The sequence below is a fragment of the Dermacentor variabilis genome, chromosome 11 (assembly GCF_050947875.1).
Source record: "Dermacentor variabilis isolate Ectoservices chromosome 11, ASM5094787v1, whole genome shotgun sequence".
Taxonomy (NCBI): Eukaryota; Metazoa; Arthropoda; class Arachnida; order Ixodida; family Ixodidae; genus Dermacentor; species Dermacentor variabilis.
The window spans coordinates 112,861,631-112,878,123 of NC_134578.1; the positions used below are offsets into that span (position 1 = coordinate 112,861,631).

The 16,493-nt window shown below is 43.6% G+C and overlaps 1 protein-coding gene across 4 annotated transcripts in view; it reads left to right on the forward strand.

Moving 5' to 3' along the window:
- The window catches only part of LOC142564068 (sulfate transporter-like), a 74,355-nt gene that overhangs the window by 9,747 nt on the left and 48,115 nt on the right, over window positions 1-16,493 (forward strand). For all 4 annotated transcript variants that reach the window (XM_075674893.1, XM_075674896.1, XM_075674895.1 and 1 more), the window contains 3 exons: window positions 3,514-3,669; window positions 4,957-5,039; window positions 8,812-8,959. In XM_075674893.1, coding sequence (XP_075531008.1) covers window positions 3,514-3,669; window positions 4,957-5,039; window positions 8,812-8,959 — 387 coding nt within the window. The remainder of the gene's footprint in view (window positions 1-3,513; window positions 3,670-4,956; window positions 5,040-8,811; window positions 8,960-16,493) is intronic.

The window sequence follows — 16,493 nt, forward strand, 5'->3', positions numbered from 1 at the left end:
GGCCGCATACGTACGGTGCATTCCGGAACCACGATGTGAAAATTTTTTGCCGATAATATGGCGCCACCCGTCTATCACGGAAAATTAAAGCGTGTTTCAGACTTGTAAGACACTCTGGGCGGCACTTCTCCGCGTTAAGGGGGCCTCACCGCCGGCAGCATTATCTGATTTGTTGAGATGCTTGGGTGCTATAGTCAGAAGTTCGAATCCTAGGTTTTTTTTTTGAACCTGAACGTGGTAACCTCGAATTCACCTCCAATACACTACATCTTAAAGTCGGGGGTGGCGCCTGACACCGGCTAGAATGTCGAAAGCCAGTGGGGCTATACTTATACAGGTACAACCAAATTAGGAATACCCATTAAGGTTCAACAAAAATACTCCCTCACCAGAACAGGACTGGCCTCCCTGGGCCAGTATTCGGCCACTACCTCCCAAAGGATTCATTTGATTAACTAATGGTCCTCAAATCCCGCAGCAGCGGAGCACTTTACCAAGGCGGCGGTCAGACTATTGATGCAGCAGAGGGTGCTCGGAATCTCTGGACCTTGACAGGCCGCCACTGGAAGCTCAACCTAGAGCGTTCAACACACGAAGCCTCTCGAGTGATACTAGCTTAGCAGGTCTGTTTGAGGAACTTCAGGAATTAGGTGGAATATCATTGGCCTTATAAAGTTAGAGAAACTGGTGAGGCTTATACAATGCTGAATAATGGCCCCGTTCCCTAAGAAGATAAGAAGCAATACGTGATGGATTCCTAATCCATAAGGACATGCCGGGCAACATTGAGGAATCCTACAGCTATAATGAGAGGGTAGCAGTAGTCATAATAAAGCTTCATAAGAAGCAAAGAACAAAAGTAGTACAAGGCTACGCTTGAACCTCCAGTCATGATTATGATAAAATAGATCAATTTTATGAAGATGTTGAATTAGCTATGAGAAAAGTGAAAACTCAGTATGCAGTAATAATGCTTGAGTTCAGTGCAAAAGTAGGTGCAAAGCAGGCTAGGTAACAAGCAATAGGCAACTACGGCGTCGATTCAAAGAACATTAGAGGAGAAATGCTGGTACAACTCGCGGGAAGGAACGCGCTGTGGATATTGCGCACCATCTTCGGGAAGCGTGCCAACAGAAAGCAGACCTCGACAAGCGCTGATGGTGAAACAACAAATTTCTACTTTCTGCCGATCTCAGTATAGTGCACGATGTAGAAGTGTTAGGCAAGGTAATGTGCAGTGATCATAGGTTAGTGAGGTCTAGAATTCACCTCAGTTTCAACAGAAAAAGAGCAACATTGGTCAATAAGAAACAGGCCAACCTAGACGCAGTAAGGCCAATGGCAGACCAATTCAGGCTGGTACTTGCAAACAAATATACAGCGTTAGAAGAGAGAGATGAAGACGACATAGAGGTAATTAATAAAGCCGTAATTTGGTTGGCTTTAGAAGCAGCAATTGAACTGGGAGGTAACGCACCAAGGCAACGAATAGGTAAGCTCTCCGAAGTAACGAAAGACTTCATAAAGAAATGACAGAAAATGAAAGTGTCCGAATCAAGCGATCAGACAGAATACGCCGAACTGTCCAAAGTGATCAACAAGGATAAAATTAAGGGTAATTCGAAATTCTAAGGCAATAAAGACTTAGGAGGCAGCAAAAATTGGACGCAGCATGAAATCATTGAAAAGAAAGCTCGGCCTAAAACAAGCCATAATATTTGCACTGAAAGTTAACAACGGTAATATCATCAGTAATTTCGAAGCTATCGCAAAAGCAGTGAAGGGATTCTTTACTGACCAGTACAGTACCCAAAGCAGCCATGATTCCTCCATTCAAAGTACTAATGAACAGTTTACAGAGGTTCCTCTTGGAATTAACGGTGAAGTTAGAAGGGCCTTGAAAGACATCAAATGGGGAAAAGCGGCAGTAGAAGATGGACTACCAGTCGATTTAATCAAATATGGAGGAGACATCCTGCTTGAAAAGATGCGCGTCCTCTATAGGAAATGTCTCATAACTTAAAATGTTTCAGTGAACAGCAAGATTCTCAACATTAGACTAATCCACAAAAAGGCTGACGTTAAAGAATTGAAAACTTCTAGGCCCATTAGCTTGCATCTAGTACTGTGCAAAATATTCACCAAGATAATTTCAATTAGAATAAGGGCAACACTTGACTTCAGTTAACAAAGAGAACCGGTCGGCTTCAGGAAGGGATACTCTACAACGTATCACATCCATGTCGTCAATCAGGTAATTGAGAAATGGTCACAATAAGATCAGCCTTTCTATACAGATTCCATAGAATACGAAAAGGCATTTTATTCAGTAGATACCAGCAATCATAGATGTATTACGTAATGAGGGAGTACAGGACGCTTACGTAATTATCTTCGGAAATATTTGCAGAGATTCCACAGCTACCTTAGCTCTCTATCAAAAAGTAGGAAAATACCTATAAAGAAAGCGTTCAGACAAGAAGACACTATCTCTTCAATGCTATTCACTGCGTGCTTGGAAGAAGTATTCAAGCTATTAAACTGAGAAGGTTTAGGAGTGAGTATCAACGACTAATATCTCAGCAACCTTCGATTTGCACATCGCATTGTTCTGTTCAGCAACAATGGGGACGAATAACAACAAACGATTGAAGACATTAACACAGAACGTGTAGGGGTGGGGTTGAAGTTTAATATGCAGAATACAAAGGTAATGATCGATCGTCGGGCATGACAAGAAGAATTCAAGATCACGAGTCAGCCTCTAGCATCTGTGAAGGAGTACATTTTCCAAGGTCAAATACTCACATGGGACCCTGATCATCAGAAGGAAATTTACAGAATGAAAATGGGTTAGAACGCCTACGGCAGACGTTGTCACATCCTGACTGGAAGCTTACCATTATCATTCAAAAGAAAGGTGCAGAATAAGTGCATACTACCGGTGCTAACATATGGGGCAGAAACTTGAACAATGATAAAGAAGCTCGAAAAGAAGATAACCGCGCAAGGAGCGATGGAACGAGGAATGTTAGGAGTAACGTTAAGGGACAGGAAGAGAGCGGTGTGGATCATAGAGCAAATGCGGACAGCCGATATTCTAAATCACAATAACAGAAAAAAATGGAGCTGGGCGGTCATGTAAAGTGTAGATTAGATAACCGGTGGACCATAAGGGCTACAGAATGAGTGCCAAGATAAGGGAAGCGCAGTTGAGGACGGCAGAAAACTAGGTAGGGTGATAAAATTAAGAAATTCAGTGGCACTAGTTGGAATCGGCTGGGGCAGGACAGGGACAGCTGGAAATGGCAGGGAGAGGCCTTCGTCTTGCAGTGGACATAAAATGGGCTGGTGATGGTTATAACGCATGTCCTGCATTGGATCTCATGAACTCCCTCAGCTCGAGATTTCCGCTTTGGAGAGTTTTCGCTGACAATTTTTAAACAAGTACTTTTATGCTGGAGATATCACCTGCTTGCCTAGTGCTGGTTATGATATCAAGTTGTACCGCAGACGCTCTACCACGTGGCGAAGAGTATTCCATACAGCAGTCTCGCCACGGCACTGCTCTCTCTGGCCGCGTTTTTGGTACTCGTCGTCTCCAAGGGAGTCATCGCTCGCCAGATGAGACGTTTCACAGCGGTCCCCTTGCCGTCGGACTTAATTTTGGTGAGTCCGTGATTATGATACATTTACTTGCCAACGGCCTAACTGGTTGATCGCAAGCATTTTAGGTTGGTTCAACTTTGACGTGGCAAAAATAAGTTTGTCGCAAATTACAGGAAGCAAAAACAAATTTCTTTAAAGGGAGTATGTTTTGAAACTGCGCACAAGATGGTTTTGTATATTGTCTCGAAACAGTTTCGCTCGAAAAATTGGTGACTAATGTTTCTACTCTGGGAAAGAGGGCAGTTATCATTGCTTACTCTGCGATGCACAAGAAGCAAGCTGGTTCGCACCGACTACCGACGCCTATGAACACGGCCCCTACGGCGTATGTAGCCTTAGTGCACCTGCGTTGTCTTGATAACTGACATATTTCATTGCTGCGCGAATGTCTCCTAACGATATATGCAGTACCTTAGAGCGCACCTGAGGAACATCAACACTCTACGGACGTATGATCACATCTTCGCTGGCGTTTGAAACTGCCCTCATCAACTTGCGATAGATAAGACGTTTTCGCTTTATGCAAGACATGAAATAAGGAGTAATATAGCAGTCTCTAAAGTAAACCTATCTATATAGAATAAAGCGGTGGACGTCAGCATAATACGTGCGTAGACGACGAGATTATCAACAATCATCTTAAAGACAGGTAAGAGTGCTGACAACAAAGTGCGGGAGAAAAGCTTTCATTTAGCACGACGAGAGTGTTGTTTTGAGTCTGTGCCTCCTCGCCTGCATTTCGTCGATGGTTCTTAGCGCATTTCATCAAGACGAGATTTTATAGTTCCGAGAATAGCTTACACAACTATGCATCTTCAATTAAATACCGATGACCTCTTCAAATACACCTGTCTGCTTCTGGACATCATGAAGGAAGCCTCCCCCAAGCCTATGCCTAAAAATTAAAAAAGCGATCACGCAGCCGTGCGTTGTGCGACGAACAGTAGAGCAGTTTTACACTTCTTACATCATCATTAGTGTCATTGGTAGAGGGATAGCAAATCCATCATTTTCGCATTTCTAGATTGGCAGCCACATGTGAACTAATAAGTTCAAGTAGCACACCATTTCGGAGTAGAAGCGCTTGAGACGACTGGAATGCATGAGTTGGAAATGAAAATCTTACGAACAACAGTAGTGTTCTAAAAAGTTTTGGAAAAGTAAGTTTTTCTTGACTTATTGGATAGCGCTATTATTGCTCTATATTGACCATTTCGATGAAACAATTAGTTTCTTCCAGTATTTTTATGTCCGTTCCTCAAAGGTTCCAACACTACATTTTTTCAGGTGGCTGTTGCAACGGTGGCATCTCATTTCCTCGAGCTGGACTCTAAACACAATGTGAAAGTGGTTGGACATATAGCCTCAGGGTGAGCTAAATGCATTTTCTGCAATATATAGTGGGTGAGGCAGCAATGTTTAGCGCGCATATATAAAACGGAATCAGCAAATGGTTCATGATGAATGAAGGCCATTTTCATAGCGCGAAATGATGCTAGTGGGCAATGCGGATCACAGAACACGTAGTTTCTATGTTCCTTGTGACCTATTTCAAACGGGAGAAAATACCTTATTGAAGAGACACTAAAAAGTGACTACGCACTTTGAAAAGCAGGCATTGCAAACAAGTTTGGTCAACCATTGCAAAGGCGTCCTTATACTCCTCTGGACACTGGCTTACGTTTGAATTTCCTTTGCTGACGTTGAGCAACAACTCAGAGAACAATAAAATCTGGCAGAAGTGCTCTCACGATTACTGTCGACGTTAATGCGCTGAGCATGCAATGTAGAGATGTACTGTAATGCTGAAGACAGCTTTATTTTGACGCTGTAGTGGTTATTGTGAGATTTCCATTGTTTTGGTTATAAGCCACACACGGTCTTCGGGTTCAGCCCACTGTGCTATGAAAAACGCTCCCCAGGCTCAGATATTATCATGACAACTGACGACGACCGAACGACGGTTTAAAATTAAACGACGACTAAAATGACAAAAAGGAATGACGTCGAGGGAACTAGGAAGGCGGCATGACGACGACGGCATAAAGACAATGGGATGACGATCCTGAAACGATAACGTTGGTATAACAATAACATTGTAGCAATAAATGGCATGGAAATAATGAGATGGTGACGAGTTTATGACGAAGATGACGCAAGCAGGACTGTGTGACGATTACTCTATGTCAAAGATGGCGCGATGACCACACACCATGACGATGACGGGGCGATAATCGGATGTGAAAACTGGAACGAAGGCGATGAAACGACCAGGGTGGCATCGGGACGGCCGTATAACAACGATTACATGACGACCACTGTATGGTGACGCCGCAGTGACGACATTAGCATGTGAGCGACAGCAGAATCACCACTGTGTGGCGAGAGTATCATTACAATGTAATGCCTAAAATGGAGAACGTCCATGGAACGACGAACACGGTGAGATGACGACGGCATGATCATAATGGAATGACATTTCTGAACTCATGACGTTCGAATGACGAAATCGTTAGGACAACTGCATGCCGAGAGTCAATGGTCAATGAACGTAGTTCGGCGGCACTGCCTCAGGAAAGTCAAGCGGACCATCTATAGAGCCTTCAAAATGAGCAGGAATGCTGCGACCATGTATCCACACTGCGGCCGTCACCACGACGCCCTAATTGCACGTCTTGTTGTGACTGCATTTACTGTTCCTATAGCACTCATTTGACCGAGTATGGCACAGAAACGAAATAACCCTATTTTCTTCTCGGTGACCGTGTAGCTCACAAAGAAATTCTTTCTAACTGCGACTTCCAACCATTTGCACTGTTACGCTGCGGACTGAAGAAACTTCTACACCTAAAAGTTGAAGGCCAGGGTGGTAGCGCGGTATGATTGCGCAAATCCTGGAAAGGAGAGTAATGTTTCGTTAACGATATATGTCGTGTGATATGGCTATGTATTGGAGAATAATCAATCTATAAACTTTCTTATTATTGATTCGAGATCGACTGGCCCATTGAACGAAAAAGCCGGTGTATGTCATCCTTACATGCGAGAAACGGCAGCTAAATTCCCACTGGCTGCGACGCCATGCCACAAGTGCGTCTCGACGGAGCAGAGCGGCCATAAGGATAGACACGGCGCCAGGTGCTGTCTCAGGAGAGAGGGAATTGCCGCGACGCCACGTCATCCTCCCTCTCGGAAGTCTGTGTTATCCGGGCGTTCCTTGTCCGCGCAAGCTCTCTCCTGCCTTCTAACTCCGCCTTGGTAAGGTGAAATGAAAAGGCACCAAGCCTAGATAGCAGGCCTGTGTACTCTGGTTTATTACGTCATACTCCTGTACTGGAATTTCCATTGCTAAACCCGGCGTCACGAAAGCGGTGACGTCAAAATCACAGCGGCTTACTCGGAAGCGTTCCCCATAGATTCTATGGCAGTCGAACGCGGTAGTATGACGTCACTGTTAGAAGTGTGCCGGCCTTCTATCTAGCCAAGCGTTTGAACACGCTCGCTTGCCCGCACGGAGTTCATAATTCGAAGGATATTTTAGCGGCTTCCAAATGGACAAATTTTTTTCGTTTGCATTCATAACTCAGAAGAATTGCTTAGGTGTCCCTGGATTCTTATTTTTTGAGAATGCGAGCTGAAATGTAGTGGTGCCCAACGTAACCGTTACGTTGGGCTAGCTAGATTTAGTAAAGGCCTACCATCACATCCCTGTCGAGCTATCGGGCATCCGAAAGTCTACAATTCCGACGCCATTAGCGCTATTCGAGTACATCCGCATGCCCTTCGGGATGAGAAACGCTGGGATCACCTGAGGACCTCAATGATGTCACCCGTGGAGTCCCCTTCGTCTTTGCATACCTCGATGACTTCATGGCAGCTATTATTTTCGCTGAGTCGCATAGCAACCACTTGCGTCTGCTATTTTCTCGGTTTCGGGAATACGGCTTTCTACGTAAAGTGTTCCTTTGGCGTCTAGAGCATAAGGTTTCTTGCGCGCCGCGTCCGTCCGGAAGGAGTCAGACCATCTTAAAAAAGAGAACCCAACTTCACCGCGAAAGCTCGGTGAGTTCCTTGGGCTGTTCAACTTCAAGCGCCGTTTTTTCCCAACATTGCCTGAACTGACCCAGCTTCTCAAGACCCCTAAACCTCCGGTTACACCACTGTCCTGTACGTCAAACGCCGAAAAGTCCTTTCAAGCTGCCAAAAACGAACTGGCAGTGCCATCCCTCTGGTGCATCCTATACATGTTGCATCAGTGCGTCTTATCACCGATGCATCTAGTGGCCGTGCTTTACAACAGTTCCAGCGCAACTCCTGGCGCACACTTAGCCTTTTCTCCCAGAAGGTCAAGCCTGCAGAAGCACGCTACAGCACTTTCGGTCGCGAGCCGATTGTGGTACATTTGGGCGTTCGACATTTTTGACACCTGCTGCAAGAAACAAGCTTTCACGTCCTCACTAATCCCAACGCCTTGATGTTTCCTTTTTTGTGGCATTCACAACCCTTATACAGCACGAGAAATAGGGCACCTCATTTTGATCTCCGAGTTCACCATCGATATACAATGCATTGAAGGCCCAGTCAACGCAGCCGCAAATGGCTGCTCCCGTTTCGACGAAAAACCCGCGGCTACACTTCGAAGAAATTGCCGTGGCACCGCGTTTAGACGTCGACCTCAGTGACCTGCGGTCCCCTGCTACTTCATTAACGCTATCCGACGTGCACCTACCGTTTTATTCAGGCGCTATCACTTGCGACGTGTGAAGGGGTCGAACAAGCCCATTCGTTCCATTTCGACTCCGCCATCAGGTATTTGACAGCAGGCTACACGGCGCTAGTCAAGCGGGAGTTCGTGCCACCCATCGTCTAATTATTTCCCGGTTTGTGTGGCCTAGTGACTCTTTATTGATGCAGCAGTTCTGCAATTTCCAGCATATGCTTTAATACATCTCATAAATATTTCGGTTAATCAATCAGTTTCTTTAATTATCCAACACGTTGCAGTCATTCTTATGTGTAATGTGTACCGCTTGAATTATTCTACCTGAAGACGTATAATTGAGCTGCCGTCCAAAGGTAACATTTCAAATTATTTTCGATGTAACTGAGAAATGCGTTTAAATACAGAATTATGTGTTCCAGGTTTCCTAAACCAACAGCGCCAACATTAGACGGCTGGGCATCGCTGCTACCCGACGCAGTGGCAATCGCCGTCGTACAGTTTGTGTCCTCGTTCTCGATAGCCGAACTCTTGGGCCGAAAGCAACGCCTCAAGGCGGATGCAAGTCAGGTACGTGCCTCACTATTGACTGTGAGAAGTGTAAGGCACCTATCTACTTTGAGAACGTCTGTTATAATGAGTAGTCTACTGTAAGAGTATTGAACGCAGCATGAAGATAAGCAGGTCTTGGAACAACATAATATTTACCAATGATCGAGCCCGCTCCGTGCCAAATTTTTTTTTCTGTCTGCAAACCACCAAAATTGCCACTTTATTTAATGACTGGTTCACTCTGAACAGCTTCGATTGTTGAAATATTAACGGTTAATTTCTTATTTTTTATCCTTATTAATGTTTGCATTATTTTCATGTTTCAGAGTCACAAACAGGCAGTGGCACAAAAACTGTCTATATGGAGTGTGAAATTCTTTGGTGCATATGGCTAATGTGCTTTGATTGCCTTCCTTGCCTTATTGCTGGCATGCCGAAGAAATAAAATTGCTGAGCTGCCAGCGACAAAGCGTTTCCGCCGAGCCGCGTCCACACGAGTTCTCCAGTCAATGAATTATTCCATCGATCAATAGCAACAGTCTTTGGCTAGCTGCCCTGCCCCTTCACGCGAGAAGCATAATGCTTTGTATCAGCACAAAAATGCGTAATCTGCAAAGTTCAGACGTTTAATCGGTATGATAGTGTAAATGCAGATTATCGGAAGCTTTGAAATGATACGGAAAAATATAAAGCAAAAAGAAAAAAGAGAGGAAATACCCGTACAGATGTATAGGTTCCTTAGAAAATGCCAGGGGGACCTTGTGGTATCGGTGGCCCAACTGAAATTTGGGGGTTGGTCAACATGAAATTCGGGGTTGGCTCAACCTTAAATGTGTGGGTAGACCAACTTGAAATTTGTGTGTCGGTGAGCCAACTTGAAATTTGAACATGGGCCGTATTTGGTCCATGACCATTTGGTTAGCATTCATCAAAATCAAGTCATATAGCAGTAATTTATTCTTTGAAATTTGCTTGGAAGCAGGATCAGAGATGTTGAGTTGCGCGATGTACGCAGTTTCTAGCGACAATTATTGAATTTCTGCTTAAAATTTATCCTAATTGTTCCTTCTAGTTAGCTGTCCTTTATTCACTAGTCGGTATACGTGTGGTATGTAATTATTCTGAACTAAGTATTCCTGCTATAAACGCACGCGTTTGCGCTTCACTATTCGATATTCGGTTCTTACCGTTCTTATTTTAAAGCAATATCGATAATAAAGCACCGCTAATATTTACGTGTGCGTAACGGAATCCTTGAATCCGTTGATTTTAAGTGCTTGAAGGAAAGGACGCACCAAACGAGACAACGTAGTTTTCCTATGCTGCGGCTATATACATACATACATGCATACACACACACACACACACACACACACACACACACACACACACACACACACACACACACACACACACACACACACACACACACGTATATATATATATATATATATATATATATATATATATATATATATATATATATATATATATATATTTCTAAGACGAGAGAACGTCAAGGTTTTCTCACCACTCAGATTGCGTTGAAGCGATAGACAGCACGAAGTTCACTTCGCCCGCTGCTGCTGCCGCGCTTGTTCGCTCCAGCGTTTTCACAGCGAGCGTCCGCGGTCATCGTGTGTGATAGGTTCATGTTTTCATGCGCGCTGACAGCATGATTGTCACTTCTGTTGGTAAGCAAACGATTCCAGCTTATAAGACCAATAAAATTCCTATCCTTAGTTCGTATACCTCTCTACTAATTCGCTATCGCAATCGATACTTCGTCACCAGGGCGAATTGGCGACTTTTTAATGTGTTTGGGCCTCCTGAGAGAAAAACAATAGCGTCTGCACGTAGAATGAACCGCTAGAAGCACAAGCCCGTTAGTACGAAGTTCGAATATATTTTTATGTTGCGAGAGCTTGCAAAGGAATCCGACCATAGTAGCAGGTGTGCTGTTACACAGCTAGTGCGACCGGCGACACAGTCCCCAAAGCAAAAACAGGAAAGAAGCATCCGTGTCAGTAAATCGCCCGCGTCGCCGCAGGAAAGTACATGTGGAAAGCCAGGACAATTTTGTGCGAAGCGATGAGAAGAAACGTAGCCATAGAGTGGAAAAACGGCAAAGAAATCCGCTATGTTTTTGTGTAATAAGTAGTAACCATTCTCGAGTATTGCTGAAAGAAGACAGGACATTGAATTGGGAGCTGCAAACAATACGAAGGTACAGACTACGGCGCTACATTTCTTTACTAGATTTTTCCACAATCAGACGGCCAATGGATCCCACAAATACCACCTACGACCGACTTATCGGTCCCACTGTTTGAATAATAATAAAAAAGAAGTCTTGTGATTGACGTAGAAACGCGCAAGTTTGCTACTTTATTGCCATTACGAGCAATACGGGAAAAAAACTGGCTTCCAGACAATGTTCTAACTTCAAGGAGCACGAAAAAAAAATTGCAACAGAAACCATCTTAGGACAACACTCGACATTATAATGCAATTAACATTGAAGGATGTAACGTCTTGCAGCTCGGTTCTTTCTTGATGCACATTCAGTTCGCGAGACGACCTGAGTTTAGAGGGTGCTGTGGAAGCTTGGAAGTTGTGTTTAGTGTCTGTAAGTGTCAGCCAGAAGTTTCGTAGGCTTTGCTTCGAGCAGCGCAAACTTCCGGCGGCTCGTAACAATTTAAGTTCAAACCTCGCGCCATCTTTACCGGCGATCTGGGGATTGCGCAAGCGATACTATCGCCGCGGCAATCAGGCACACGTAAATTGGCTGCTTGAGGAACACAGGATAAGCAGGTTGTCTAGTCCAGCCTAACGTTGCGTGCAGACGACAGTACCGCCGAAACTGATCGTCTGGGAATGCGTCCCCTGATTCACTGTCCGACGGGAGATGGCACACCAAAATGGCTGCACTTGCGGCTTAAAAAATGTGACGCCACGATCGCTCCTATTTGGTTTCTTTGCTCCATGGAATACATAGAGTTTATTGCAAAAATTACTACAGGGAGTCCTGGCGTAGCGATTGTTCAGCTAGCATGATAAAGGCAGGTTATTCGTACATACATCTGTCTCACCTTCCTGCTTGTTGTTACAGTCGTTCTTGTGGTTTTCTTTCTTTTTAGCTTTCCCTGCTTTTATTGTTCCAACTTTCGACGGAGTCTGTACCTGTCTAAATGCAGAAAGTAGTAAAACGCTGCGAACGTGCATTCTGCCTGTCGCGGTATGCGTCCGTGGCGAATTTTAAACGCTTCAAGTGTCTTAACACACTGGCTTGCCCCAAGTAAATTATTGCGGATGTTACAATTGCCTGCGCTGACACCTGTGTCCGTGGCGTGAAGGTTACAACATCGGCCTTCTGTTCTAAAGGTCTTTTCATCGAATCAGGCCGTCGGACAATTTAGTTTACATCCATGTGCCCATTTATAACTCCATATTTCATATAAATTATCAGTCTGCAAAGTCACAAAGCCGTGCTTTAAAGCTCGAAGGACAACGTTTAGGCAAACGCATGTGTTATCACTTACATGCTGGCCGAACCAGCTCGGTTTCAGCTTTCGTAGACACTACCACCAGAGTAAGCTGTAGTAAAGATTGCGCACCAGAATTACCAGAGCCTGTAGGCAGCTACCATGATGATGATGATAGTGTGAGCGCAGCCTGTGGAATGCGGGAACTGCACGGGCGACCACGGGCTAGGAGCAAGGTTGCGGCTATCAGTCACCTGTGATTGCCGGTTCCCAAAGCGTTACAGCCATCCTGTCGTCTCTGGGAATCGCTTAGTGCCTCTCTTTCTTTCGCGTCTGCATTTAAGGCGATGTAATTATATAACGGACATAATTTAGCGAGTGCACACTGCAGCGTTGTGTGCTTCACAGTGGTTGCAACAAAGCAGCTGCAACGTGCTGCCATTGTGCTCCTTCCGGTGGCAGTTACCAGCCTGCTTCTCGCTTTCCCTTTCCTGTCGAATTTATATATATATATATATATATATATATATTGAAAACAAATAAAAATAATAATCATAATATTAGGCGTCCTGCGCTTCGCCAAGCTTTCTTTCTGCGGGACCTGCGTATTTATGCATGATAATGGGCCTGAGGCACAGTGTTTGAAAGGGACTAGACATTGCGTAGTTCGCTAAACATTGTTTTTTTAAAGGACGAATGAAATCAAAAGAACAAATTAGTGGGCTAGTTGGCGACGCATAAAGCGAGGTACCGCGCAAGCGGGCACGCAGGGGGACATAGTCTTGCGTGCCCGTCCACCCTAAGTATGCCTCACGCTATGCGAGTAACATGTTTGTGCCGCGCGCTACCGCCATACTTCGTGCTGCAGTTTCACCCTAATATACCATATCGATCACGGTATGCTCTTAGCACTACACGATCAGTATGAGCACAGTAAACAGATTTTCAACCTTATGCAAGTTAAAAAATAAGAAAGATCACGTACATAATAATGAACGCTGGTTATCTTTTCATAGTTTGCAAAACAAGTGTTGAAAAATAATGATAGGAACAGTTTTTAAAAAAACCGCAATACCTATCAAACATTTTACCGAGAAGCTGCCATGCTTTAATTCGTTGTGGGCTTTATTTTGGGTATGTTCTTCAGTTATATCTTTGGATGACTGGCTAAAATGAAAAAAAAGGTAAGAACAATATCTTTATTTGAGCAAGTTGTTTCAACGTAATACTCCCGGCACTTTTGATCCCAATTCGCCTATTTAAGCGGTGGCTTTTCAAGGTACGACTTACGGCGAAGCTGTTAGCCTCTCGGTGGTCGAGATTTTTCGCGTCCCCGTGGGTTAGGGAAAATTTACGCCCATTACGTTGGCATTGCAAGGCAGAAGAAATGGCGCGAACCCCCGTAAGCCAGAGGCTTTCAGCACTTGGCAAAGTGAAACAGTACATACATTCTTTGGAATTACGCATACAACATGCAGAACCGCATACGGTTCATTAAAAACAAGCACAAAACAAGCATTCCAACGGCCTAACTAATGACAAAGCGCTTCTGATAACAATGAGAAGCACGTAGCGCTCCCCGCATACTCTTCCCGTTAAAGATTACTGTTGCGCAACCTTCCGCGGCGACGGCAGCTTGCGACGTGGGGAGTGACGTAACTAGCCTATTGTATACAAAAGAACATGCCTAGCAACTGATTTAATTGTTCTTTCAGCATTGCTTTAGGCGGCGGCGTGCTGTCAAAATTGCCATTACTTCCGTTACTACAATTAGTTAAAATTACCACTACAACTATTACTCTGAAGCAAGAAAGCATTGCATACTCCCTCAGCCATTGTAGTGGTGGTTTTCAACTGCTTCGCTGGACATAGACTTTTGGAAGGCCGGGATGGCGAGTCACTCATTTAGCGTTTTAGGTTTACTCTGCGTTATTTTGGGGCGATTGGAAAAATAATTGTCAGAAATATCACTTGTACAAACAGATACGTGAAGAATTCAGCATCTGCAGTCAATTGTTGTGTTATTGTGGGGAAAATAATAAGAAATACCATAAAGTATGCTCACAGATATTCGATGTAGCAGCTTATCCACCCGATCTGCTTTCGTTATTGCGCAGGAAACAAACTGAAAAACCATACCTGAGCCAAGAGTTTTAAAAACTAGCCTGCGCAACTTAAGAGGAGTAATAAATATACGCGGGAAATGTTTACGTTCGTAAACGCTTCATTACGTAGTCAATCCCACAACATACGGTCGTCACCCTGTTCTCTGTTCACTTCTTCTCTTGCATTAGTCCATGTTGACAATTCCACCCATTGCTTCATTTTCATTTACCTGATTTGTTTTGTTCTTTTTATTTATTACAAGAAGTCATTTCATATACTGTTATATCATGTTTCAGTTGTTTTGCTGTCTTGCGTAATTATTTATTATCAACTTTATATATTCACTGCTTTTGCAATAATTTGTTTTGTTCTCATTAATTAGAACAGGAGGCCCTTGAGCTCTGGGACCTCCTCTTGTATATTTCCTTCCTTTGCTTTTATTTAAGCACCATACTTGAACACCATATAGAAGCTGTTCTCCTGGAAGACGATAAAAGTCTCGAATGCTTATGCATTAAAATCACGTGTTGGGGTCACAAATTCCTTTTGTACGCAATTTACAGACCTCCCGATGCACCACTTGAATAGCTAGTCACTCTACAAGAAAGGATGTCCCAATTCCGGTCAAACAAATTATTGCTTGTAGGTGACCTGAACTTACCTGACGTCATTTGGGGGCGTTTTCAAGCACTTTCACGGAACAGTAAACATTTAAACAGTATGCTTAACATAATGCTAACGCATGGCCTAATTCAAGTCGTTCAGGAGCCGACACGTGTGCAAGGACCTTGCCAATGTGTGCTTGATCTGGTATTTTTGCCCAGAATGTTAACTGAATATACCGTTGCAGTTGCAGAAGGTATATGTGATCACCTACTTGTCAGTATCGATATATCCATAGTCTCTTCCACACTATCTGAAAAACCTGTGAAGCGTTCCTTCAAGGACTACTCACGCGCAAATGATGCAGCCATAATAGAACATATGGAAGCAAGTCTTAACGACTTTAACGACAGTGATGTGATAGCAATCTGGCACTGTTTTAAAAACATGTGTAAGTTCTGTATTGATACATTTGTGCCTGATAAATACAAACTAGACCGCAACCAAACATCGTGGATGACACGTTATATTATCCACATGATCCTCAAGATAAAAAGGTAAAAAAAAACATTACAACGTGAACGAGGTAAAGAAATGAAAGAAAACCTTCCGCCTGCAGTACGCACCTTGGAGGAACACTATATCAATACAGTACTACCAAACGTTATTGTTTATCAGCCCGAAAAGTTCTGGAATTACTTGAGCAAAAAAAAAAAAGGAGCCAGTAGCACAAATCTGCATCGATGAATCAATCATTACCGATCACAGGGAAATTGCGAGTCACTTCAATTAATATTTTCATAGTGTATTTTCTAATTCTGGCATAAGTTCATCTAAGGGCAAAACGTTTCACCCATCCGAAGCTAATTTTATTTCATACCCTGGCTTAGTTTCGATGCTAATGAACCTAAAAACTAAATCTTCTTGCCTTCCTGATAACCTTCTGAACATTTTTTGAAACGTTACCTGGAAACTATTGCAAGGTTCCTTCTTATTATATTTCGTGCTTCGTTCCTTGCTGGAAAATTACCGGATGACTGGAGGGTAGCCAGAGTTGCACCCGTATTCAAGAAGGGCGACTATTCATTGTTAGAAAATTACCGTCCAATATCACTGACATCCTCATGTTGTAAACTAATTGAACATATTGTTGGCAATCAGATTAACGAATTTCTAGATAAACATTCAATACTGGCTAATTTTCAAAACGGATTTAGAAAAAGGCTATTCAACAGTTACACAGCTTGTCACCGTAATTCATTCACTCGCCTCATCCCTTGATAAAAATGGCCAAATTGATGCTGTGTTTCTTGATCTTACCAGAGATTTTGATACAGTTTCACATGACAAATTACTAC